The 25,570-nt window shown below is 58.5% G+C and overlaps 2 protein-coding genes across 3 annotated transcripts; one reads left to right on the top strand and one right to left on the bottom strand.

The window, feature by feature from the left end:
* The first annotated feature begins 529 nt into the window (after positions 1–529).
* Positions 530–10,674, top strand: RCC2 (regulator of chromosome condensation 2). Of its 2 annotated transcripts, none has more exons than XM_077312045.1 (13): positions 530–571; positions 1,358–1,729; positions 2,786–2,879; positions 3,380–3,523; positions 4,103–4,234; positions 4,621–4,709; positions 5,144–5,258; positions 5,577–5,743; positions 6,370–6,550; positions 7,045–7,150; positions 7,668–7,740; positions 8,480–8,557; positions 8,657–10,674. In XM_077312045.1, exons 1-13 carry the CDS (start codon positions 545–547, stop codon positions 8,759–8,761), a joined length of 1,683 nt encoding a protein of 560 aa, XP_077168160.1. In that variant the 5' UTR covers positions 530–544; the 3' UTR covers positions 8,762–10,674. The 2 variants fall into 2 exon arrangements, with proteins under 2 accessions (XP_077168160.1, XP_077168161.1); XM_077312046.1 differs by lacking the exon at positions 530–571 and adding an exon at positions 715–866.
* A 313-nt stretch (positions 10,675–10,987) lies between these two features.
* On the bottom strand, positions 10,988–24,538 carry LOC143824616 (protein-arginine deiminase type-3-like). Its single transcript, XM_077312047.1, has 16 exons — positions 22,924–24,538; positions 21,604–21,781; positions 20,099–20,171; positions 19,942–20,003; positions 19,401–19,518; positions 18,863–18,988; positions 18,038–18,213; positions 17,190–17,293; positions 16,716–17,019; positions 16,134–16,241; positions 15,546–15,700; positions 15,239–15,383; positions 13,568–13,661; positions 12,594–12,676; positions 12,225–12,356; positions 10,988–11,789 (listed from the first exon to the last, which is right to left on the bottom strand). The coding sequence occupies exons 1-16, from the start codon at positions 23,013–23,015 to the stop codon at positions 11,553–11,555; spliced, it is 2,187 nt and encodes a 728-aa protein (XP_077168162.1). The 5' UTR covers positions 23,016–24,538; the 3' UTR covers positions 10,988–11,552.
* Positions 24,539–25,570: the final 1,032 nt, after the last annotated feature.

The following is a 25,570-nucleotide window of genomic DNA, read 5'->3' as shown; positions in this document are numbered from 1 at the left end:
CTCTCCCTATTAGTAACACAACCCTGGCCTCTGCTGCTGGCCCCACAGCAAGCAGGTCGGTGTTTTCCTCAGTGAAAATGGGCCCCTGATAGGGTTGCCAGCCGTGCTGAGGAACGTCCTGGCGCCTGAGGAAGGCAGAGGAACTGGCCTCCGTAGTCCGGGTGAGCTGAGGGCCCTTCCTAGGGGCTGGCAGGCCTAGTGGGTGGGAGCTCTTCCGGACCAACAGGCGACTGGGGCTAAGGGGTCCCGCAGGAGCAAGTGGTGAAGCAGGCTGCGCCACTGCAGGGCCCTTGCCCCCCCCCAAGAGCCTCCAAGCAACTGGCGCAAGCAGAAGAATACCCCCCTCCCCGCCCCGCCCAGCCCACCTGCCCAGCCCACCTGCCCTCACCTGCGGCCCCCCATCCGCTCCGCCGGCTCCTTCTGCGCGCACGAGGGCGCCGCCTGCCGCGAGGGACGCGCCGGGGCTCCGGAACCGAGCAAGGTCCTCCGGCCGGCCAGGGGGCGCCGTCCTCCCGGTCCCGGGCCGCCTCCTTCCTGCCGGGACATGTGGGTCTGTTGGGCAGCCTGGCAGGTCCGGCGGCTCGTGTTGCTCTGCTGGGGGGGGCAGGAAGCGGGGGGGGGGGCAGGCTCCGTCCGGCGCCACTCCGAAGCGGGTCCGGCGTGAAACCCGATCCGGGCCGCCTTTCTTTGGGGGGGGGGGGTCGGGCGGATCCACGTGGTCGGCGCGGGGCGGACAGAGCGCCCATTGTTCCCGGCCATAAAGCGCGGGAGGGGCCCGGGGGGTGCGGCGGCGGCGGCGGCGGCGGCGGCGACCCTCTCCCGGCTCCTCCAGCAGCGCTGCGCAGCGGGCAGGGGCCCTTCCGCAGGTGCTCCGGGGGGGGGGGCCCTTCCGCACACGGGCCGGGCCGGGCCGGGGGGCTAGGCGGGCTGGGGGGCGACCCTCCCTCCCTCCCTCCCTCCCTGGGGCGGCAGCAGCAGCAGCACTTTCCCTCCCCCCGCGGGGCTCGGGCGGGCGGCGGGCCAGGCCATTGTGCCTCTGAAGCGCCACCCCCCCATCCCATCCCCCCCCCGCCGCCGCCTTTGTGCCTATCGCCGAGGCGGGGGGGGGCAGTCCCCAGTTGCGGGACCCCCGGGGGGGGGAACCCGCGGGAGTCTGAAAGTTACCAGGGCGGGGGGGGGAGCTCCGGGCTTCTGTCTTTGCCGGGGGGGGGGGTTAGGCCCCCTCCTGGCGGGTCTTGCTTTGTGTTGCCCCGCGCGGGGACGGGGCTGGGCTGGGGGGGGTCGTTGTTGTTGTTGTTTTGTGCCCGGACGCCCCCCTGACGCCGGCCTTTCTCTCTCTCCCCCCCCCCCCCCGCAGGCAGGCGACCGAGCGGCGTCCGTCCCTCCGTCCCTCCCCTCCTTCCCCGGCGGGCGGGGGTCTGGGCGGGCCATGCCTCGGCGGAAGGCGGCGGGGCCGGGGCGGGCGTGGGAGGGGGCCGGGGCCGGGGGGGCTGCTCGCAAGCGGCCGGCCTCCGCCTCCTCCTCCTCCTCCTCGTCTTCTTCCTCCTCCTCGTCGTCGTCGTCCTCCCGGGGGGCCGGGGGGGCCCTTCCGCAGCCGCCCAGGAAGAAGGAGCGCAACGGGGGCAAGGCGGCCCGTCCCGCAGCCCGAGGGGAGGCGCCCCCCCAGCCCGCCCCCGCCGCGCCCCCGGCCCTGGTGGTCAGCGAGCCCGAGCACACCAAGGAGCGCATCGTAAGCACCGGGGGGGGAGGGGGGGCGGCTGGTGCCTGTGCACCGCAAGGGGGTCCCCGGGGAAGAGGACTCAGCTGGGGAGGGGCAGGAGGAGGGATGCCCGAGCCCCCCACCCCCAGGACAGCCTGCAGCCCCTCGCCTTGAGAGTTGGCACCCACGGCACCCACACCAGCTCAGGAAGCCCTGCCCATCTAGGCGTGGGGGTGGGGGGGGAAGCATGCATGCCCCCCTCCCAGTTGTTGGGGAAGTCCTGCTTCAGGGGCACCTCCAGACTCCTCCCCCCCCCCCCACTTGGCAGGCAAGCAAGCCCAGCCTCTGTGGGCAGCGGGACCCTTCATTAGCATGGCCGCCCGCCATGCTCTGCCTCCCCCCCCCTTTTGTCTGCCTGCAGACCTGCCTCTGTCAGGGGAGAAGGGGGGGGGGGCTGAGTTAGTCCTGCTGCCTGCCAATTAAAACAACGGGCTCATCAAAAGCCGCCACCTTTGGGCCGCCGGTGGCTGGAGGACCAGGACCGCACCTGGGAGAAACTTTCCTCTGTGGTGCCAGGCCTGCAGAAGGAGCACCTTTGGTGCAGCGGGCGCCGGGCACGGCCTGCCCCTTTCTTCCAAATCCAGAGCCAGTCTGCTAGTTGTGCTGCCGGCCAGTTCGGCATGCGAGTGACACTCAGTTCTGTGGTGTCTGCTGAGGAGGAAGGCCTGACCCCCGGGGGACCCCCACTGGCTTCTCAGAAGGCCCAGAGCAGGGAAGGGCCACGTCTCTGGAGCACCCCAGTTCTTATATTGCTTTTTTATTTAACTATCGATTGTGTTCAGCCTCCTTCGGGGGGGGGGGGGGGCTTTCCCCTGACCTGAAAGGGCCATGGCTTGTTCCTTCTTTGAGCGTCTGCTTCTAGCTGCTGGCTGACCTGACCTGGGAAGAGCAGAGTAGGGCTCCAAGCCGGTCTCATGGCTGGACTGAGGAAGCCGCGAGGCGTTCAGAGTGTCCAATTCCAGATCCTGGATTAAATGTCTGATCCTGCAGTGGCCCGCATTCTCTCTCTCTCTTTCTGACACCCAGAAACTTGAAGGGCCCAAGGGCAAGGGGCAACTTCTGATATTTGGGGCGACTAACTGGGACTTGATTGGCCGCAAAGAAGTCCCCAAGCAGCAAGGTAAGTCTGCGGCAGCACAGGTCTTGCCTACCTGGGCAGGCAGAGGAGGACGGTGGGTGTCTAGAGGGCATTTGAGGGACAGGCCGTTCCCACGGCTGTTCGTGGCACTGAGAGGCTGTCCCAAACCTTTTCTAACGTTGCTGGATTTGCATCCCTGGTTGCATTTTGCTCCTCGGGCTACTTCTCTCCATGGTGTTAGTTATAAGCTGTCCTTTGACCAACAACAGACATTGTTTTGCAAAGCGTCTCAAACTGTTCTGAACAATGGAGTCCTCATTACTGATTTGGGTTGGGGGGGGGGGGGAGATGTGGCTTAATGGAAGAGCTCCTGCCTCCCAGATTGAACCCCTGGCATCTCAGTTAAATGGATAATAATGCCAGTTCATGGGCAAACTTTTGCTCAAGAGTCTGCAGAAACATTTGAGCCAGTGTGACCGAAATGCCTTTGCCTGCCTTGGCTGACTCTTGCCCTTGGTTCCCTTCCTCCTCTCGTCTTGCAGCTGCTTACCGTAATCTGGGCCAGAATTTATGGGGGCCCCACCGGTACGGGTGTCTCTCGGGGATCCAGGTCCGGGCGGTGGTGTCTGGGCCCTGTGCTGCTCACAGCCTCCTGATCACCGCGGAGGGGAAGCTCTGGAGCTGGGGTGAGTAGGAGGCTGGGCCTTTGGGCTTGGCTCTTCTTCGGCTTGGCAGGCAGGAGGTCCAGGGCCCCCTGGGGCACCTCCGCTGTGAAGGATCCCCGGTCGCTGGTGTTGGGCCTGGGAAGCTGCTGCCAGGCAGAGCGTAGCATGGAGAAGCTCTCAACGAGCATCCCGGGCATCTCGTGGCAAAGGGTCTTGCAGGCCAAGTTGGGAGAAGTCCTTGGAGAGCTGCTGCAGCAGTTCGTTCAGCAGACTGAGATTCTGAGTCTGTATAGAGTCACTCTCTGGTGTGTTCATTCTTGAAAGGCCTGTGGGGGAGAGCCCGGGGGGGGGGGGGGGCTAGATCAGAATGAAGCATCCTTAGATGAAAGGATAACAGGACAGGTAAAGACCCTAGACTGAGGCCCTCACAAGAGCTATGCAGATGCCAGGGATCCCTCCCCGGGGTGTGGGGAAGGGTCCAGAGAACAGGAAACTCAGCAACTTGCAGCTGCTTGGCTGTGCAGTCAGTCCATATTGCTAAAGACATAGGATGCATCTTGGGTAAACGTGATGATGGGGCATTTTTGTGTGACTCTCTAGGACGCAATGACAAGGGGCAGCTGGGCCACGGAGACACCAGGCGTGTCGACGCCCCCAAGGCCATTGAAGCACTCAGCGGCGAAGTGGTGGTCTTGGCAGCTTGTGGCCGAAACCACACCCTATCCCTGACAGGTACAGGAGCTTTCCTGTGAGCTTGCAGCGCTACTCGGTGGGCTCCTGGGGGGGGGGGGGGCTGTAGAAAGTTCTCAAGCATTCTGCCCGCTCAGAGGGAGACGGGTGGCATTGCGCGGTTGGTGGCTGGGGCATCAGCTTTGTGGAGGAAAGAAAATATAACTTGGGCAGGAGAAGTCCTCACACAAGGCCTCAGCATAGGGGGACCGGTGTAGAGAGAGAAGTTGGGCAAGATGAGCGTAGGAGCAGCAGGAATCCTGGACTGTGGAGGAAGAAGGGTCCAGTGGGGGGGGGGCGGAAGAGAGGGCCCAAGGGGCTGAGGGTGGCTGGGGGAGGGGGCCGAAGGTGGGCGAGGTCTTGCAACCTCTTCCGCTTTTGCATTCCAGAAAATGGCTCCGTTTTTGCCTTTGGAGAGAACAAGATGGGGCAGCTGGGCCTTGGCAACCAGACAGATGCTGTCCCCAGCCCCACCCAGGTTGGCCCCACATCTTTCCCCCCTTCTGTGAACAAGGGAAACAATCGCAAACGGATCTGCAGGTGTCCAGCTCTTAGGGAGCTCCGCTAACTGCTTCTTGCCTGGCTTCTTCACGGGCGGGAGACGCGTGACACTTCTTTCTCTTTCAAAGATCTCAAAAAACCTGGCTTGCTGTAGAACAGGGAATGAATGATGCCTCTATTCAAAAGTAAATATCTCAGGCCTTGTGCGGTTCTGTGTGTGGCGGCCACGGGGCGCGTGTATCTGTCTGTGCAGATCGACACGTGATTGGCTTGGCCTAGGGCTGGCCGCGTGCCCTCTGAGGTAGTTGGGGGGGGCACTTCCGCTCCCCCCACGCAGCCCGCAGCCGTCCCTCCAGGAAGACCTTTGGCGGCATCGAGCGTGAACCGTCCTCCCAAACCTCTCCCGTTTAGATCATGTACAACGGGCAGCCGATCACCAAGCTGGCCTGCGGAGCGGAATTCAGCATGCTGATGGACTGCAAGGGGAACTTGTACTCCTTCGGGTGTCCTGAGTACGGGCAGCTGGGTGAGTGGCTGCTCTTTTCCAAACTCCTCCTCCTCCTCCTCGGACATGGTCTGACCCTTCTCCTTCTAGGACACAAGAGCCTCGTGGCCCTGCCGGGTTAGAACTGCGGCCAGAGCCTTTCCCAGCAGCTGGCCTTCAGGGGGACGGGGCCTCTGAACGCCGGGCCTTTCCCTCCGCCCGCCAGTGGGCCTCTTCCCCTGCCAATCTGTCTCCTCTTCTGAGCCCGCAAGCCATTCCTAAGCACGCCTCCCCACCCCACAGAGGCCTGCTTAGGGGCGATCTCTCTGCCGGCCTCACCGAGGTCTTTGCCCCACGCAGGACACAACTCAGATGGGAAGTTCATCGCCCGAGCGCAGAGGATCGAGTACGACTGTGAGCTGGTTCCCCGCCGCGTGGCTGTCTTCATAGAGAAGACGAAAGACGGCCAGGTCCTTCCTGTACCGAACGTGGTCGTGAGGGATGTGGCCTGTGGCGCTAACCACACGGTAAGAAGCTGCAGCATAGCCTTGGGAAGCACTCCACTCCTCCCCCCCCCGATCCCCAGGAAAGGGGGGTGGCCGATGGGGAAGGGGGTGGGCAGGATTCGCTCTTGTCCTCCGTTTTCATTTCTGCCCCTCCCTCCCCCCAGGGAGCTCAGAGCCGTGCCTGTTGTTCTCTTCTACCGGCGCCTTCCCGTGCTGGAGACCCTGTGATGTAGGATAGATGGGGGGCTAATGGGCTGGCCCTGGCCGGCTCCTCCACCCCCTGGGGCCCCTCTCCTTGCAAGGTGGCAGCGTAGGCTTCTGGGCGGTCGAATGGGATCCCTTCCTTCTATGAGCCAGAGTGGCGTACTTGTGAGGAGTCCTGGACTGTGATCTGGGAGAGCCGAGTTCAAATTCCCACTCTGCCATGGAGGCTCAGAGGTTAACTCTGGGCTGGTCCTGAGTGCAGCATAACCTGCCCCGCAGGGTGGTGGTTGGGAAAGTAGAAGGGAGAAGGAGGGAACGAAGTACTGGTGGCCCAGGGTCCGTACTGCGCAGTGTCTGGTTTTCCTGTTTAAATAATCAGCCCTCCCTGGAAGTCTCCTGTGCTGAATTCCCTTTTTTGCCCCTGACCTCCTCTCGCCATTCAGCTCATTCTGGACTCTCAGAAACGGGTCTTCTCCTGGGGCTTCGGTGGCTACGGGCGGCTGGGCCATGCCGAGCAGAGAGACGAGATGGTCCCCCGGCTGGTGAAGCTGTTTGACTTCCCGGGCCGTGGGGCGGCGCAAATCTACGCAGGCTACACCTGTTCCTTTGCCGTCAGTGAGACAGGTAGGTGTGGCCGTGGTGGGTGTCCCCTTCTCTTCTTTTTGCTTGTCAGAAGGCCCGTTGCCAGGGCTAAGAGCTGAAAGTCTGGCCCAAGGTCTGCCTGTGGCCTGCTTTGATGCTAGGCTGGGGCTTCCTAGGTGCAGAGTTTTAATGGAGATCTAATGCTTTGGTTTTATTTCATGTCGTATACTGCTTCTGGCAGGTTCCTGGAGGCAGTATAGCAAATAAATGAACATTGTGCCCCACACACCCCCTCCCTCCCCCCCCTCCCTCGAGACTGACCATATTTTGTGGCAGGGAGGAGCTCGTGGGCACGGCCGCTGGACGCCTGCCCCCTGCCAGGGCTACAGACAGGCCAGCCCATTTGTGATTCATTGCCCTGCCACTAATGCCCTTGCTTGGAGCTGGCCTGGCATTCTTGCCTCTTCAGAGAACAGCCAGCTTACGGGTGGGGAAGGCCGGCCCTGACTCCCCCCCCCCTTTCCCGTCTTCCGCAGGCGGCCTGTTCTTCTGGGGGGCCACAAACACTTCACGGGAGTCCACGATGTACCCCAAAACTGTGCAGGATCTGTGTGGCTGGAAGATCCGCAGTCTGGGATGTGGGTAAGATTGTGATTTTGTGTATGTGATAGGGACAAATCTTTCCAGGGAAATGGGCGGGGGGGGGGAGCAAAATACTGAAGCCTGAGCGCTTTTGGGGGGGGGTCTTTGTCTGCACAACGATTTGTGCGATGCCCCCCTGGCCAGGAGTGCTGCATTTAAAAAGCTGTTGGGGAGGGTTGAGTCATCTTATCTTGGCTAATTGTTGCTTTTAATAGAGCAGTTTCTATGCTTCTAATGGGCTTGGAGAATCTTTCAAATTTGTTGGGGGTTTCTCTGTATTGTTTGCTAATGGTCTGGCATCCCCTTGTCTTCCTAATGCTGGAAAGTAAATAGGGAATCTCGGGAGGGGGGGGGGTTAATGGGAGGTGGGAGAGGAGGATTGAAATAATCTCGCTTCGAAGCGAGTCGGGATCCAGAGTGCCCTTCCCCGGCATCCCCCCCCCCCAGCCAATGGGAGCAGCTCTGACCTCCTGGCTGGTCCTTCTGGGCAGTAAGTGCCTTTCGTGCCCCTCCTTAGGAAGAGCAGTGTCATCGTGGCCGCCGACGACAGCACCATCAGCTGGGGACCCTCTCCGACCTACGGGGAACTGGTGAGGAGCTGCATGGGGAGTGGGCCTTGGGCCAAGGGTCTCCTCCCCTCTTGACTCGGCCACTGTCCTCCGGCCCCTGCTTGCAGGGCAGCCTTTGAAGAGTGGAGCGGTGGCAGGCCCGGGTTCCTTCCTCGCACTTGCTGGGTGGGCGGTGGGGGGCCAGGCCCGGTGGGTCCCGGGGGGGGGGGGGGGCTTCAGCTGTGCCCTCTGGCACTGCTAATGGGTCCTGCAGCACCTAATTGCGGGGTGCTTTGCCTTCCCCTGTCTGGCGTATTCTTTAAGAGGCCATCTGGCGGGCAGACGCTGCTGCTGTTTATGGGGCTCCATTTTTCACCTGGAAATTGGAGATTTATGTCCAGAGGTCTGCACACTGGTGTTGGGGCCCGTTCCACTCTTTGGAGCGACAAATTCCCCTTCTCCTCCCTCCCCTGGGGGCTCTGCATCTCGGCACTGCTCAGGCTGTCTGGCTGCTGCAGGAGCGGAGGCCGAATGGTTGGCCCAGAGGTGGCCGGCAGGGGCTGCAGGTCTCCGTGGCTGCGCTGTGGACCGGTTCTGCCAAAAGGACTGCCTGCGAGTTGCCTTGCTTCCAGCCAGGGGGGACGCCAGTGGGCAGAGGAGCCCCTCTCTCTGACTTGCAGAGATGGCAAAGCCCAGGAGGCTCGTCCTGTAGGGAAGAGAAATGGGGTACCTTCCGGGGCCGCGGCCGGCCTCCTTGGCTCTGACTTCTTTGCCTCCTCAGGGCTATGGCGATCACAAGCCCAAGTCTTCCACTGCAGCTCAAGAAGTCAAGACCCTGGACGGGATCTACACAGAGCAGGTGAGCGCAGGAACAGCCACGAGGGCGTCCCCGGGGCCCCTGTCCCCCCCCCCCCCAGAAACGCACAGAGTGGCCCGCAATCCCTGTCTGTCTGCTCAGGTGACCATGGGCTATGCCCATTCCCTGGCCATCGCCCGTGACGAGAGCGAAGCGGAGAAAGAGAGGCTCAAGAAGCTGCCAGAGTACAACCCCCGCGCGCTCTGACCCCGCCGCCTGCCCTCAGCGGAGCAGCTGCCCCTTCCGAGGCCCACCGGGACGCCCAGCCGTGCGGAGAGCTGGCCGGCGTCAAAGAGTCGGCGCTTGTCGGCCTGCCAGAGACGGGGTTCTATGAGCAATTTCGCGTTCTGACTACCTGTCGCTACGAGTCCTCCTCCTCCTCCCCCCCCTCCCCGGCCCCCTTCTGCCCTTCCAAGGGATGGCTTGTTTCGTATTGGTATTTTTGTTTGGGTTCTTCGTTGGGGGGTGGGGGTGTTAAGTTGAAGAGATCTGCTCATTACTGACTTCACCATTCCAGTGAAAATGGCAGGACCGTTTTTTCAAAATTTGGGACAGTTTGTCTTTTTGTTAATCCGGCTACAGTTAAGTGGTGGGCCAGACCCCCAGCCTTTTGGGGGAGGGGGGCAGAGCTCTTCCGCCTTCAAGAGCTTTCCTGTTTGGCAGAAGGGCCTCTCACCTTGCTGCCACTCCCCTAGGAACAAGGGCTAAGGAGGAGGCCTCGGGGGGGGGGGGGGGGCTTGTGGGGCTTCTGTCTCCCTTCTGCTTAAATATACACCTGCCACACAAACACCCCCCAGGCTCCCTCCCTGGCACTCCAGGCTGAGTCCTCACCACGGGGCAGGGGGGAATGGGGGTCAGACTTGACCTGAGCAGCTCCCTTGTGTCCCAGCAGGACCAGGCAGTGGCATTTCCTTATGGGGACCTCGCTGGCCAGTGTAGCCTTGTCCCTGCCATTGCAGGAGCCACCACACGGGGGCATCTCCACAGGCTGTGTGAGCCTGTGGAGGACAGCGGTGGGAGAAGAGGGGGTGGCATTCCTGGCTCAGGTGGCTGTGGGGAAAAGGGCTCTTCCCCCCCCCCCAGCCATTGAACAGGGATAGTTCTGTACAGAGCAGAGGGCCAGGTTCTCTCTTGCTGGGACTTGCTGGCCCTGTGTTTGAAGGGAGCCCCTTCTATTCAGCCCTGACCCACAAGAAAGGGCTGCAGCTCAACCCGTAGCAATTCTAGACTTTTGTCAGCTCCGCAGAGGTCCAAGGACATGTCCCTGCACCCGTCTCCCCTGCTCAGAGGACCCCAGATGGTCCTGGAGGGGGAGAACTGGGGCTAGAATCAGGTAGGTAGGGGAGTGGTTGGTGTCCTGCCCGCAGGTTCTTCTGCCGCTCTGTGCCATGTTAGAAGAGATTTTGGTGCCTTGAAGCAGAGGTGATGCTTGTTCTTTGTTTAATATAAACCCCCGTGTATTAAGGCTCCTCTTCCTCTGCCCACCCTCCCTCCTCCTTTTTGTTACCTGTGAGCTCTCTGAATGCAGGGGGACTCCGGAGCCTCCAGTGGCTGGTCTCTTGTTACTTTTTGGGTTCTTGGACAGTTTGGGTTACAGAAGCGCTGAGCAGAAAGTAGCCCCCCACACACACACACACACACACACATACCCCTTGAATGGGGGGAAAGGAGAGGAAGGGGTAGAGCTACGTGGCCTTTTGGAAATTAAGACTGGCATGGGCGTTCCCGTTTCCTTAGCTCCACTGCCCTTGGGGCTGCTGCCCCCCCTCCCCCCCCCCTCACCAATTGGGAAGGCTCCACTTGCCAGGTGGTTCGGAGGTGAGACCGGGGAGCTAGCTCAGTTGTAAACTTAATCTGGGGAGAGCAAACCAAGGAGACGCGTCCCGCGGCCGCCAAAGAGAGAGTGTGTTTGTGTGTCTCTTCAGGAAAAGGACGTTGCTCAGGTACTCTTGGAGCACTGCACCCCTTTTCTGGAGTGGGAGGGGGGGGGAAGAAAGCAGAGCTGGAAATGAGGCTGTTCTGCATTTGAATAAGTTGGGAACGTTTCCTAGCCTAAAGCTGTAATTACCCCCTTTGGTGTTTTTTTATATATTTCTCAAAATAAATGTTTAAATACAGGATGAACTTGTGCAGACCTCCTCTGTGCAGCAGTGTGTATTCTGAAGGCCTCACACCAGGGGAGTGTCCAAGCGCCGGAAACTTGCCTGCGGGGGACTCTGCCACTCCGCCTGGCCATGCCCGGAGGCAGGCAGGAGTCAGTGACTACGGCTGGAGCAGATGGCTGCACTTGGGATTTGCCAGGATCTCAGACTCCCGGGCAGGTGGAGGGAAAGGCAGCGACCCCTCGGGCTGTGGAAGGGCCCTCCCCGCTGCTAGTGTTAAGTTTCTGACGGGAGGGATTCCGGAGTGGAAGTCTCGTGTGGCCAGGGGCAATTCTCTGCACCCCTCACACATTCACAGGCACCCAGGGCACGTGGGCGCAAATGCCTTTTCTACCTCTGGGCCATTAATACCCAACCATTCTTCAGAACTTTATAGTCAAACCTGTATAAAGAATTGAGGGAAACGCTTATTTGCTAGTTACAGCTTTTTTAAAAGGTCTGCGGATTAAAGAATTCAAAATCACCTAGTTTTTTAAAAGACAGTGGGCATTTCTCACCCTTGTTCCTCTCTGGCACACCTTGCAGGGGCAAACGGGACAGAGGTGAGCCTTCGCTCTGCCTGGAGTCCTGGCTTGGCCCTTCCAGGTCACCTCTTTCGGCCCCAAACCCCAGGGTCTTGGGAGGATTAGAAGCTAAGGAGTCCAGGTGAAGCCCCGTCCCCTCTCCCAAGGGGCGAGCACGGATTATAGCAGCCATGAAGGTCTGGAGGGGCCACAGCAGACTCCTGCAGGCTCCACGTCTCCCTGTTTCTCCCGATTGCCCTGGGCAGGACTGGCAGCAAGATACTCGGCCCCGCCTGAAACACTTCCTGCCTTTCCTGATCAGAGAGCAGGGCATCAAGGCAGCGTCATGTCCCACCACTTGAAGGAGGAGGGCTTCCGGCAGACGTTGGTGCCGCAGTGGACTTCCCCGTGCTTCTGATGGTAGGCCTTGTAGTCGTCGATGAAGGTGCAGGACAGCCCCAGGGGCTCCAGCAGCCGCCGGACCTCCTTTTCCAAGCAGCACTGCCTGTTGATGATGGGCCCAAAGGGCTTTGGGATGCCCAGGTGCTTCTCCAGAACAAGCATGTTCACCTGCAGGGAGGAGGGAGGCACCAGGCTGTGGGGAAGGCTCTGGCAGCAGCCAGGGTTCTGACGGGGGGGGGGGGGGGTAGATGGAGAAGCCACACTGGCGGAGGTGCGGAGAAGCACCAGTGCGTTCTGAAGCGGGGCCTTTTGGGGGAGGCTGCTGGTCACACACACCCTGCACTGGTCGCAGACACCTGGCCCCAGGAGCAGAGACGCCTTTCCCTGGTCTCAGCCTCTAATTTGGGGGGGGGGGGGGGCAGACTAATAGGAGGTGAGATCCCAGCACTTCAGGCTGCAGCTGAGGGCAGGATGTGGACAGCCTAGAGACCAAATGGGGCACCATCTGCGGAACAGGCCCAGCTGGACAGCACAGGCAAGAGGATCAGGTCTTCCCAGCCTCCAGCCGGTACCCAAGAAAACCAGCTCCTTCCGGGGCCTTACCAGGTCAGGGAAGTAGGCGACTGCTCGGCCAGCAGGATCATCGGCCATAAACAGCTGGGGGATGTCGATGATGTCTTCCTCCGTCAGGCCGAGCTCCTCTTTCAGGATGCCTCTGTTCCAGTCAATGCACTTCTGCAGAGGGGCAAAGCAACGTGGGAGAGGCTGGTCCGGCCAACGCCCAGCAGCTCCTCCCCCAGCCCTGCTTGGCCTCATTTGGAGGGAAAGAGGTCAGGCAAGAAAAGACCCTCTTTGGGCAGCTAAGGCTCGGCCCACAGCCAGCCCACCCACCCTTAACTCAGCCCATTGGCATCCTCATCGTGTCTAGACGGGGGCAGCCCTCGGCCGTAATCTGGGGCTGGGTTTGGTTACCTGGAAATACTCGTTGCTGCTCTTGAAGTCTTGGTCCGCCAGGATCGTCTTTATTTGGACCTGATGGTCCCTCTCCAGCTTCCCTGTAATGAGAGGGGGGGTTGCTGTTTGGTCCATTCTGCCCTCGGAGTGGGGCCGGTCCCCCACTCGGGCGCTACTTTCTGCTGAACCACCTCTGGGTCTCACAGCCGCGTGTCTTCCTGAACTGTCCTATCAAGGAGATGGTGGAGAGCAAACGCCCGGCACTCAGGATGGACACAGCTGAGCTGATGGTCCATCCACTTCGGTACCTTCCTGGGGCACCTGCCCAGGTGTGGGACCTTATAGATGTCTGGAATGTGCTCCTTGCTGGCGCAGAGAGCTGAACACCCCTCTTCTCTTTCTGACCTCCCGGCAAGCTTAGATCCTCGGCTACCTAGGAGACTCAGCAGCAGCAAAAACCCTCTTGTAAGCTGTTCAGTTTCTGGCCTCTTCTTCTGATAGGGCTTATCCAGCAAGGTCTTTAAGCAGAACGGTGCCCCACATGGCTTCACATTTTCTACTCCTAGAAGTTCTTCCAAAGCCACTATCAAGCTGTGCATTTGGCTTGCTTAGCAGGGAAATGGTCTAAAATTCCCACTGAGACGTGTGTCTCTGGCCAGGGCCAACCTGCGGATGCTGTTGCTCATCGCTCCCCAAGGACCCAGGTGAGAGACGACGCTGGGCTTAAGCCAAGACTCGGGGAGCCCAGGTCCCTTGCTCTGCTGGCCTGAAAGGTTTAGCGTGAACAAGTTCAGGTGATGCTTGTTTCCTCGCTGCGGAGACCAGACTGGATCCTTACTCTGAGTTGGAGCTGAGCATGGTTTCTCTCCTTGCAGGGAGGGGTATTTTAGTATTTTGTCAAACTGAGCACGGCTGGCTGGCTGGCTGACAACCCACTTCTAGGGAAGCAAGATCATCCTTCCTGAAGGCTTCCGGAAGAAGCACCAACTCACCTTCAAACATGAGAGCGTCCCCGTAGCCCTGCTGCTCCTTCTGCTTCAGCAGTTTGTAGCAGGCGCTGGGGCTGGCCAGGAGCAGCCGGAAACCCTGGAGGACACAGAGGGCAGGCGGTGATTGAGCGGAAGCAGACCAGGAAAGGGACAGGGCTGGACCTGACAGGCAGCTCTGGAAGGGGGGGGGGGTTAGAACCTCAAAGCATTACCCTAGAATAGGAAGATCCCTCAGAGCTCCACAAAATGACACCTCCCCGCCCCATTTTAAAGGGAAAATAGATCAATTGTGTGTATCCCCTCAGGGCAAGGCTTCGCCCCCCAATGCCCCCCAGAGCGACCGGCTGGCTACTCTTGCTCGGCAAATGGGCCCACACTGGCGTGATCCAGCAGGGCTCTTCTGATGTTCAAGTTTCCAGGCCTCCTTATGGTCCCAGCAGTTTTCCCACATGCTCCTGCCTTATCCTGGCTCAGACTGTGAGTCTGCCCATGTCAGCACCATCTGGTTAGGCTGCCAACGGCTGTCCAGGTCCCAGACAGGCCTCTCTGGCCCCTCCTCCCTGGCCCCTTCTGCCAGAGATGCTGTGGGGTGAACCCGGGGCCTTCTGCGTGCCAAGCAGGTGCTCATCCTTCAAAGTGCCCCCTCCCTCGATGAGCAGCCAAGGAGAGGCGTGGCTCTGACTCCAGGCATTTGCATGCCTAATCGATTGCCTGCCTAGCTGGCCTGTCAGGTTTCCCTTCCCTGGAGTTAAGGCAGGAGGCGAGGGGAGGACTGCAATCAGAGGCCTTTCAGAAGGCTCCCTAAATGCAAAACAGGCATAATTGAAGCACAGCAGAAGCGGCGCTTCCTTCTGGGGAACAGAGCCTGCTGAGGTCCTCGGGCTCCTTGTGCCTCAGGAGGGAGCTAATGGATGGCTCCAGTCCCCATTAAGAGGGGCCGGACGCTGTACACCCAGCAATCATCCTGGCGCAACCTGGAGAACCTTGGAGCAAAGAGGAATGGCTGCTCAGTGCTCGTCTGGATTCTATGCACATAATTGTTTTTATTTTATGTCGGTTCTAGGCTGTTTTTCTCGGAGAGACTCGAGTTGGATTATTGCAGAACATAAAATTAAGTGGAGGTGAACATCTGCGTAGGGCTGGGATTCCAGAACTGGGAAGCAAGGCCGAGCAGAAGCTGCCTGAAGTGATGCAGGAAGCAAATTACAAAGGTAGAAAACAGCACAGGTAAAGGAAAGTGTGGCATGCTGTGGACCACGTTTCTTCTCCCAGGTAAGCAGCGGCCTCCTGGGCATTCTCTCCTGGGCGTTCTGCAGCAAGGGAGGTGTGCGGGGGGGGGGGGGCTTCCTGACCTCCTCAGGCTGGCCACCCCACACAAGGGGTTCAAAAGAGAACGCACCGAAGTGGATGGGGGCTGGTCTTGTCCGCCTGATTCATTTTTGGCGCCAGATGTGGGGTCTGGCTCCTAGGGCTGGGATCTGTGAGTGCAGCACCTGCTGGAACCTCACAGAGGCATGAATAAGGTTTTCAAGTGTCTGGGGTGGGGCTCCAGTCTTCTTGCTACTCTCATGACCCCCATCCCCATATCAGAAAGCTTTAATCAAAATGGGGAAAGGCAACAGGACAGGAACAAAAGACACCTCTGCACCACTGGCGTGTGATTTCCATGCCTACCTTTTGATCAGGAGCCGGAACAAAAGTCAAGAACTCATCGACGTGGCCTACCGCCAGCCAATCGGAATCCAGCTCCACAGGAGACTGCACCTTCTGCGCATAGAGGAAGTCCCGGACACCCTTAAACATCTCTCTGTTTTCTGCCCTGTTCCGCAAAGACAAGCAGTGGGTCACTGAGGGTCGCATCCAGCCCAGGGCTGCCCCCAGCTGCATCTTCCAGCTGCATTTCCCAGGATAAATCCGTGCACAGCCTCAGCTGTGCCTGAAAGTGCTTCCCCCCGCCCCCCGGAGTTCAGCCCTCACTCGCCTGGAGATGTAGCTTCCGATGAGGATCCTGCCCAGGGGGTACTGCTTGCCCCTGACGGCCACCGGAGGGCTGACCTCGAGGTTTCCGAAGGAGTCCAGCTGGGAGGCAGCTTGATCAGTCGCTGGTTCTCGCTGCACATACCCGAAATCCGGGCCCTTCCGTGGGTGCAAAAGAGAGCGGGTTGAGATTGTTCTCATCAGCATGGGCGTAGCAAAAAGTGGTGCGAGAGAAAACTGTCCCATGCACCTTGTGCTTGTTGATGCGCATGCAAGATCCAATGCTTCTTGCACGGGTCGGTTGCCATAGTCCCCCCCACACACACACCCCGTTCTGGGCCAATGCAAGGTAGATGCGGCCCACTTGCAGGGGGAGGGGCATCTGCCCCCCAGGACTTTCCCCCGTGGCTTCCGTGGCCAGTTTGCGTTGCTGCTGCGCTGCATCAGTCAGCAGACGGCCTCCAAGGGCCTCCCAAGAACTTCCGCTTTCAAATTACAAAAGCCAACCTGGAAGTCCCCAAGAGTGGAGAACTCGGTTCTGAGCATTTCTCATGAGCAAACGTCGCCCTTCCTTGGCTGCTCAGCCACCTACCAAAACGTCTTTGAAGGGGAAATCCTTCAGCTCTCTGTTCCTCGGGGAGTCGAAGACCACCGGAAACCCTTTGTGGGGGGCTTGCACGTAGCCAATCTCCATCTCGTCCTGTTCCGGAGGATGAAGCAAAGCAGAGACGCTCCTTACTTCCTCCTGCCAAGCGGGGAGCACAGCAGCAACAGTCCCTGGGACCCCCACCCCCCAAACGTCCCTAGCCTCAGCCCCCTCTCGGAGCCTCATGGCCCCGCTTTCTCTAGTGGCGGCCCCCAGGACACGCCAGCGCTTTGGTTCCAAGGCTACAATCACAGCAGAGGTACGCCTGCCAATCTCTCGTGAGGTGGGTTTGTGCATTTATGCCAAAGGCAGGAAGGCCAAAGGCCTCACTCGGAGACCCAGCTCCCACCTGCCCTTGGCCTTGGGGCAAGGCCTGCTTTGCTCTCTCTCCACACGCTGGGCTTCTGGGACGGGGACAGGGGGACGACTGCCCTCCCTCGGGCCTTGGGGCTGCCCCTTCTCCCCCGTGACAATCTGCCGGCTCTTCAGCCTGGCATAAGCTGGGCCACCCTCCCCTTCCCCAGCCACCTGGATCCAGCGGTCTCCTTGGTTCTTCTCTCCTTCGCAGACGGTCAGGGCGCAACCGGCCTTGTACGCCAGCTCTTTCACGGCACTCACGAAGTCTGTGTTCTTGCTCTGCCTGGCCAGCTTGTTCACGGCGGCTACGAAGTCCCTGTCGTTGGTCCTCCTGACCAGCCTGCACACGTCAGCCACCACCGCAGGCTCCTCACTCCCCCTCTGCAGCTCTTCCACGGCTTCCACCAGGTAGTTGTAGCCTCTGCTCTCAGCAAGCTCCTTCACATCGTCCACAAATTCATCACTGTCGCTAATGCTGGATATCAGAGGAAGAAGGGGGGGAACCAGAACCAAGCCACCAGCAACAAAAGACATCCTGCGTGCCGGAGCAAGGCTCAGCCTCCTCTGTGGACCGCGTGGATGGAAAGCGCTGGGCCCAGAGTCCAGGCCTGGCGCCTGAAAACGGGTGTGTGGAAAACCTCTTACCTGCAGACGTACACTCTTCTTGGGGGCAAGGTATTGGGGGTCATGATCCACGGAGCAACACGGAAAACCACAGAGTCGCTGAACACGGGAGTCTCAAGACATTTCTGCCATGGGGAGGAAACGGGGGGGGGGGGAGGTTGGTTCCTTTGATCCCCAAGGGGCTGAATCAGAGGGCACAGCTGGGGGTTCAAGGTCAGTGCACAGAGCCAAGTGGGAACGATCCCCTGATTTCCAGGTGGCAGGAGCATTCCCATCCGCCCCCCCCCCATGAAAGAACTCTGTGCCAAGCGAGCCCATCAGGGCCCTTTCGATGCCACGGGAGAGCCATCCAACCAGCAGTGCCTGCTCCCTCTCCCTCTCCTTCCTTCCCTCTCGCTCTGGCTGGCCAGTGACTGCCTGACCCCTTGATGCTGCCAGAGGCACGTTCCTTTCGTCAGAGGGCCACCCAGTGCATGGGCAGGGTGCACCAAACCCTAAAAGTTTAACGGCTCCACTGTCTGAGTTCCACTCCCTCTGGCCCCGCTCTGCCCACAGATGCAGCGCTCAACTACTAACCTCGGCTTGGTTTCTCAGCCAACCTGCATTTGACTCCATGCCAGAGCAGGATTGGGGGGGCCAGTCAGCGAGACCCCGTTTCTTCTGAGCTGCTTCATCACCAGGCCCTGGCTCCACACCATGCTCCCTTCCTCTTTGTCCTCCGTCAGACGCAGCACTGAGGGGCCCCCAGACTGGGGCTGCCGAATGGCCCTGCCAGATTTCCCTCCCGGCCTCCCTCCCTCCCCGGTGCCCTCAAAGCTGTATGTGTCTGGAACTGGGCCCCTAGGGCTCCTTGACATGTGTCTCCGTACCTTCGATGGGCTCTCCAGCAGCGTCACGTGGAAAGGTACCAGTCCTGAGAAGTCGACATCCGGAAAGGCCAGCCCCTCCACGTAGAAAACCATCTCTTGGTCTCGGACACCCTTCACTTCGTAGGAGGCACTCCGGGGGCCCAGCACGGCCTTGTAATGGCTCACCTCCCTTCCCTCTGCTAAGCAAACACAGGTGTGTCCCCCCCCACACACAAACGCACACACAAATTAGCTTCTCTGCCTGGTCAGCTGTACACTTCAGGAATTCACTGCCAGAAGACCCAGCCACTGGTTTAGATGGCCTTTTAGAAAGAGCGACTTAAGTCTACAGAGGAGAGAGTTGTCAACAGGCCGTAGCTACCAAGGCTACATGGAACGCCCATGTTTGGGAGCTGCAGACCTCTGAATGGCAGAAATGGGGGAGAGGGGAAGCAGAAGACCCCCACCCCTCTACACCCTGTGGTGGTGAAGGAAAGTACAGCCGAGTCCCAGATGCTTTAGGGTGTACAAGGCAAGAGACACGGGCTCCCGCTGCCTGTCAAGACCCTGGGCTTTCTTGGTGGTCTCCCATCCAATTCCTCCGGGGAATAAGGGGCCTGATCCTTCACGGGCGGCTGGCCTCACCCAACGAGGCTGAGGGATGTATGTGGGCAACAGGGGATGTAGCCAGAGGGACTGAGAACAATATGTTGGGTGTTGTTGTTCATTGAAGATCTTGCCCCCTTGGAGACGTGGGGTCAGGCTGCGGCACTCCTCCCCCCATTCCCCCGACCCGCTACACGTGTCTCGGCCCCTCCCAAGCCAGAGAGGCCCGCGGACACTCACCCTGGGCATGGAAGACCCTCACTTTGTCGTTCTCAGAGGCCGAGACGTGGAGAACCAGCTGGTGCTTCTTGAAAATGTCGGCAGGGCCCCGGGTTGTCAAGATCATAACCGACATGTCTTTGAGGTCTGAAAAGGAAGGCGGAACGCAACAGGGAAGCTTCTCACTGGAGAGGCTGAGGGCATAAATCAGCAGCCACGGGGGGGTAGAGCCCTGTTCTCCCCGGCCCGTTCGGGTCAGGGCTCTGGAGAAACAGGGAGGCCCTGCTTGACCAGCTTCCCCCGCGGGACCCCGGAGAACGGGTGTGGGCTGCCCCTCCAGAGTTCTGCACACACAGCTCTCAAAGGAAAAACACAACAATGAAATCACTGAAAGAGCACCAGATGAACTGATCCTGGCCAGAGGGTCAAAACTGGTGGAGACCAGGGGGAGGAGGGCTCACAGGGCCCAGCTGGCAGGATTCCATGCCACAGAGGAGTCCTGACCCCCTCTGGATCGGCAACTCCCCGAAGCCAGGAAGCTGCTCGGGGGTGTAATGACCTTCTTCCGATTCCACGTTTTCCTCTTCGCAGTCCAGGCCCAATGTCTGGGACCAGTCTCTGTCGCAGTTCACCAAGAGGACGGCCCCTTTGCCTTCTGGACCCCACGTCCACTCTCTCTGCAGAGGCAGAAGTCCGTGTCAGGGCTTGCCGGCACAAAGACGTGGAACCCCTTCATGGGATGAAATGGAGCCGCGACCCCAGGGAATTCCACCACTGAAAATGACCCTGGTTGTTCCTGTGGTCTTCAGGCAGACAGAGAAGGGCTCCTCTGAGGCCCGCAAGGGCCCCATCCTGCTTTGCCCGGATCTACTTTCACCTGCCCTTTCTGTCTTGCCTGGATGGGCCTCAAGAGATACTCAACTCCAGCCTCGCTGCGGTGGGGAACAGACTCTCCCTCAAACGGACCCCTTGGACTCGGCTTGCCGGGAGGTCCCACGATGGGTCACCCTTGTGTGCCAGCCGGGCGTGGGGCCCGTGGAAAGGGAATCCACCCAGGGACAAGCTCCAGCTAAAGCTCTCCCACCCTCAGGCCTCTCTACCTTATCGGCAATGCTCTTGGTTACAGTTCCTGTGCGGAGGAAATCCGTATCCAGGGAAATCTCTGCAGAAAAGTGAGAGGGAGAGAGAAACCTCTGTGGGCTGAAGAAAAAAGGTGGGCAACTTTTCTTGGTCACTTGCATCTTAGTGCCAACTTACCTACGCAGGTGAGCTGGAGGACGGCTGTGGCCAGCGGGGCCTCCTCATTGGCCTTGTAGTATAAGATGGTTACCTGCCAAGAGACCACAAGGGAGTCATCAGTTCCTCCGATCCACCGGCTGTTAAATGCAAGGGGGGTTCTATTTGCGATTCCAGCTCTGCCCCACTCTTGCTTGGAGGGCTGTGTCCCATTGCCCTCTTCAGCTGAATCACCTGGGGGGTGGGAAGGCCTGAGGGAGAGGCCAAAAGCACACCCTGAGTTTCATGGTCCTGGGATGTTCTGGGCCTTTGCCAGCCAGGAATAGGGCAGAAAAGGGGGGTTGCTGCTGCTGAGGAACCAGAGAATTGGTCGCCTCCTGGCTTGTTCAGAAGGAAGAATGCCAAGCCTGACCCAATAATCTCAATCAGACTTGATGGGAAAGTGATCAACAAGTTTACGCCCCAGCTGCAGTTGCTGACAGGGAGAGATTGAAAGCTGTGATGCAGGTGGCCAGGAAGGAGTCGCTGATCAGACACCTGGACAAGATGGACTGGAAGGGAGCAGCAGGCAAGGAAACAGAGTCAAACCGAAACCGCAGCCCACACCCCCCTCCCCCCCCTGTAGCAATTGGCCGCTGGGCGGTGGGTTCAGCTGCCCTGTCAGCCTCTGACTGCTCCATGCATTCCATAAGAGTCTTTTGACCCAGCCTGTCAATCTGAACTTATTCTGATCTGCCTCTCCCTCTATCCAGAGCTTTGCCTGGAGGGGGCCTGGGGCTTTGGCCCAGAAAAGTCCCGTGGGCGAGAAAATCCTCCCTCTGGAGTGCCGGAGCATCTTGGCTGAGCTCCAGAAACACAAGCAGGACAGAGGATCGAAACTGGTGGAGACTCCATGCAGGCTTCGCCCTTAGTTGGCTTTTACTGCAAAGGAGGCAAGGAGCTTGGGGGGGGGGGGTTTGATCAGATCTGAATGTATAGCAATGCCTCCCCCCCCCCAATGGCAGGGTCACCTGGGAGAGCCGCAGCAGCAGCCCTGTATCTTCTCTGCCTTGCCCTTCTTTCCACTCTCCTTCTACCACCTGGCCTTGCACCTGTGTGCCACCTGGGGTCTCTGCAAAAGGCCTGGCTGGGCCCAGGAGCCTCATAAATGTAACCTGCTACAGTGTCGAAACACCGTCCACATTCATGTGCCATTTTTCTAGGGTATTTTCAAGGGGTCTCGTAGAAAGCCAAGGGAAAAACAAATGCCATTCAAAATAATTATTAGGCGTTTACGTTTTTAAAAGCCAAAACACCCTTTAAAAAAAAATCCTGTCAAAAATGAACAAGCAATTTCATAAAGAAGCTTGCACAGTCCATCCAAAATCCAACCCTCCTGGTCTCTATGGGGGGGTCTCTCCCCTGCCTTGGGGCTGCAGCAATAAGGGCCCTGCGGCACATGGGAAGGTGCCCATGTCCTCCTCCTGCTTCACCCCCAAGAGGGTCTGCTGCCCGTCCCACCCCCCAAAGCCATGCGTGCCACGAACCTTCCCGTCGTTGACTCTCCAGCTGGATTTATTCATGGTCACCACCACCTCCACCCGGACGTCCAGGGGCCACCGGAGTACCTGGGAAGGGCTCTTGGAAACATTTGCTTCCTGGATCGCACAGTTGACTCCGAGCGACTTCTGCACCTGGAAGTTGGTCGCACCTGCAGGGGCTGACCTGCCAGAGAAGCACAGGAGGGCTCATGGGTCACCTTCTTTGTAGCATCTGAAGGCTGCCGGGGGGGGGGGAGCAGCAGAATGGCACACAACCTTCAATCTATGCAAAGGGAGCCAAGGGGCACACGTGGGGGTGGCGTCTGACTTGAAAGAGATCCTCCTGGGGTCACAATGAATAACTTGTCCTAGATGGAATTGCCGCTCCAGGTGCAGCAGCTGGGAGGATGGCAAATTTTGTGCAAGGGATTGTCAGGAAAGCCCTGATTGGTGGTGTGGCCATCCTGGGAACATTCCACAGCTGCCCCACAGGACCAAACGAAGGCCTTGCTGTGCTGGACGGGGGCAAGCAGAACAGCCAGGGGGCCGGACAAGAATGGCTGCATCTATTCTGGCCACCCCCAGAAGCTTTAGCTGGTGCCCAGTATTTTTGTATTGGGGGGGGGGGAGGCTGTAACTAAAAGGCTCCAAACTCTGTAGTCATTTTTCAACACTAAACGGAAAAGCTCCACATTCCTTAAGCATTTGGGACTTGGTAGTTTAGGGAAGTGTGGCTTAAAAATGACCAGACCCTTATGAGAGCTTGGTGTGGAAGAAGCAGAGAAAGACTTATGGCTATCCCGTAAAATCGAGGGGCATTTGGGGTTACCAACGTGTATCTTCTGTTTCCCCATTTATGTAGATGGAACTTTGGCTGCAGCATCGAACACCCCCCCCCCACACACACACACACACACACACACTGCAGTGCTTGTAGGATTTTTTAAAATGTTAGCAGCACATAGCACTGAACTGCTTTAAATGTATTTATTTTTATCATCAAAAATGTAGGAGATAGAGAACCAGTTCTGCAGGAAACGTGTCATTACAGACAGAACCGGCTTCTGTAAAAACAAGTCAGTACCACAAAGTGTCTCTGAGCACATGCAGGACATCCACCCACACCCCCCCCCATCAGGAGAGCCCCTCAGCCTGCCTCCCTCCCTCCCTGCCTCCCCTTTGCTGCCTGAGGGAAGGAGTCGTCGATCAGAAACTGCACTGGAATTTCTGCAGCTTCAGACCGAAAACCCCAAAGTTTTGTAGCCGCTTTGAAGCCCTCCTCCCTTTCTTTTGGCCCCTGACGAGAGTTACGAGAAAGCTTCTTACCCGCAGACGTCGAGGGAGAGCTCTGTGCCCAGCACATACACGGTGCTCACTGACTTCTCTGTGGAGAGCCGGACCCATCTCTGCTGAGACATCTCAGGGGCTTCCTCTATCCCTTGGCCAACTGTGGGCTGGCAGAGAACCCCCCAAGGTGGTGTTCAAAAGGGCATGGGATGCCGGGTGCCACCTTCTCTGTTCTGAAAAGTCGGTGCCAGGTTCAGACGGCTGCACCTGTGGGTCTCCGCCTCTGGGCTGGGCTGATCGTGAAGCCGTCCGTCCGTCTGAGCACTGGAGTGCTGGGGAGGGAGGGAGGGAGGGAGGAGATGGCAGCCGCCAGAGGGTGTGGGCAGACTTCCTTGCCCTTGAGAGGCAGTCCGGTGGGTGCAGGACGGGCAGCTCCCTCCCTGGTGCCCGGGTGTCTTGTCCAGGCAGGGCTTTTTGCTATCTGCTCCAGCAAGCAGATTGGCCTGCTGCAAGGCAAGAGTTCTCCTTGGAACGTTTTGACCACTAAAGCTGCCCTCAACGGAGGTGATCTTCCTGGCCAAATATCCCAACCAGGAGAATTTCATTGCTGACCTGAAAAAGAGAGGGAATAGATTTGCCTACGGTAAAGCATTCCGGCTCTCGGTGATGGCTTACCCTTAAACAGGAGATCCCTGGTACATGCCTTATGCGTTATTTTAACCCTGTGCGGGAACTATTCATCCCCAAGTGTTTTCTGTGTAGAGTTCGGTTCTGGGGCATGTGATGTAAGAACAGAAAGGAGGTGGGGGTTAGGAAGCTGTGCGTAAAATTTACATCTTAAAAAGCCCCAGGTGTCCTGCCCTTGCGGGTGCTGGGGACAGTTCTAGCCCCCCCCCCCAAACATGAGCAACCCATCTTATGTGGTCATCCAGCACTCCAAAGAGAGATCAGTCTGGGAGAAACTGGGAGGCCTCTCCTCTGTGTCTTTTGTTAGTCAGCAGTGCTCAGAAGGAAGAGATCCTGGTGGGGGGGGGGGTGCTGAAGCTGGTCCTTGGCTCCACATTCACGGGTTCTTCGTCACAGATGCAGCCCCAACGCTCAGGATACTCAGAAAGCACCGTCTAGGAAGAGCTGTGATGTTCTCTGGTCCAACACCAGGTGTCAGTGTGAACTGCTGCAAAGCAGGGAGAAGTTGAGTCCCGAACCACCTCTCCACTAGCCTCAAATCATACCCCCCCCCCAGGGCCTGGGGCTGAGCCCTCTAAAGAGACTGAACACTGGAGCTCTAGATCTGGGCTGGGCTCAAGCATGTTTGGGGAGTGCAGAGTCTTTAAGAGCCACTCGCGTTTGTGGCTAAATTCACAAAGGAGAAACTAGGAACTACAAATGAGCTGGTCACCAACTTCCATCTGATAAGCTTCAGCTGAAGCAGCAAAGCAGGAGACAAACTTCAGCATCACCAACTGATAGCAAATTAAATGTGCAAATGGGGAGCTGGCGAGGGTTGCTCACCATCATCTGTGTGCTGAAATGAAGCTTCACCCAGACAGCACCCGTGTATCATTCCAGGCTGCATAAATATGAGGCCGAAGTAGAGCAGAAGTACTGCATCTTGATCAGCTGTTGACGGAGAGGAATGCTGAGGACTAAGGCACTGAAGGGTTTTTGACTACTGCAGCTTCAAGCCTCAATTAGCACCATGCTGGCGGGGGCTCATGGTAATTGTAGTCTATGGACCTCTGGCGAGCCAGTTTGACCACTCCTGGTTTAGAGGATAATGTGGTCTCACCTTTTCTTTGTCTCCTTGCTCAGCCTGGTGCTGTGCAGGGCACGTGTAGGCTCTTTATCCACTTATTAAACTTCCTTATAATTTTAGTGCCCCAAGTGTGTCCATTCAGTCCAAACAGCAGCAATGGGGCAGCAGCTGGGCTTGCCATCCCTGGAGCACAGAAGCATGGAAAGGGTGTGATAGGCAGTTTCCATACGAGCTCGTGAGAGTGAAGCAGGAGATGCACCAAGCAGGCAGAGCCTTTAAAACTGTAGCCCAGATTGCTGGATATTCAGGTCTGTCCAGTGAGAGATGCTCCACTTTGCTGGTGGCAGTGCTGGCTACCCAGGGAGTAGGACCCCGGATGGCAGTGGGGCTTCTCGGCACACCTGAGACCAGAAGACGCAGGGCTGGTGAGTCTGTTTCTTTACACAGGGCAAGGATCTTGTCCCAGTGCTGTAATTATCCTCACCACTAATCCTCTTCTTAGTCCGCAAAACAGACATTTAAGTACAGGATGGGGTTGTATTGACTGGTCAGACGCTTAAGGCAGTTCGTGTGCTGCTTTGTTGGGCTTGTTTAGCCAGCTACAGGCTTCATGTTCAAGAAACTGTTTGCTCGAGTCACTCTCTCTGCCATGGGCCGCGGCAGCTGCTGATGGGGGTCACGGAATGCACCAACAGAAGCATCTGTTCCCCGAGTCCACATCTGGGTATGTGTTTCCCCAAAATGGGACAGATGGCTGAAGACAGATCATTTGATAGGAAACTGAGATTGATAATTTCAGTATCACATGATTATGTTCGCAGGATTGGAGAAAAATACTTCATAGCGAAAGGCGGACGCCGTCTCTTGAGTCAGGCCCCATTTGGCTGCTCAAGGTCAGTTTGGTGTCCTCTGGTGCCCACGTCATGGACC

This window comes from Paroedura picta, chromosome 15 (assembly GCF_049243985.1).
Source record: "Paroedura picta isolate Pp20150507F chromosome 15, Ppicta_v3.0, whole genome shotgun sequence".
NCBI classification, from domain to species: domain Eukaryota; kingdom Metazoa; phylum Chordata; class Lepidosauria; order Squamata; family Gekkonidae; genus Paroedura; species Paroedura picta.
This window is presented reverse-complemented; position numbering and strand designations above follow the sequence as displayed.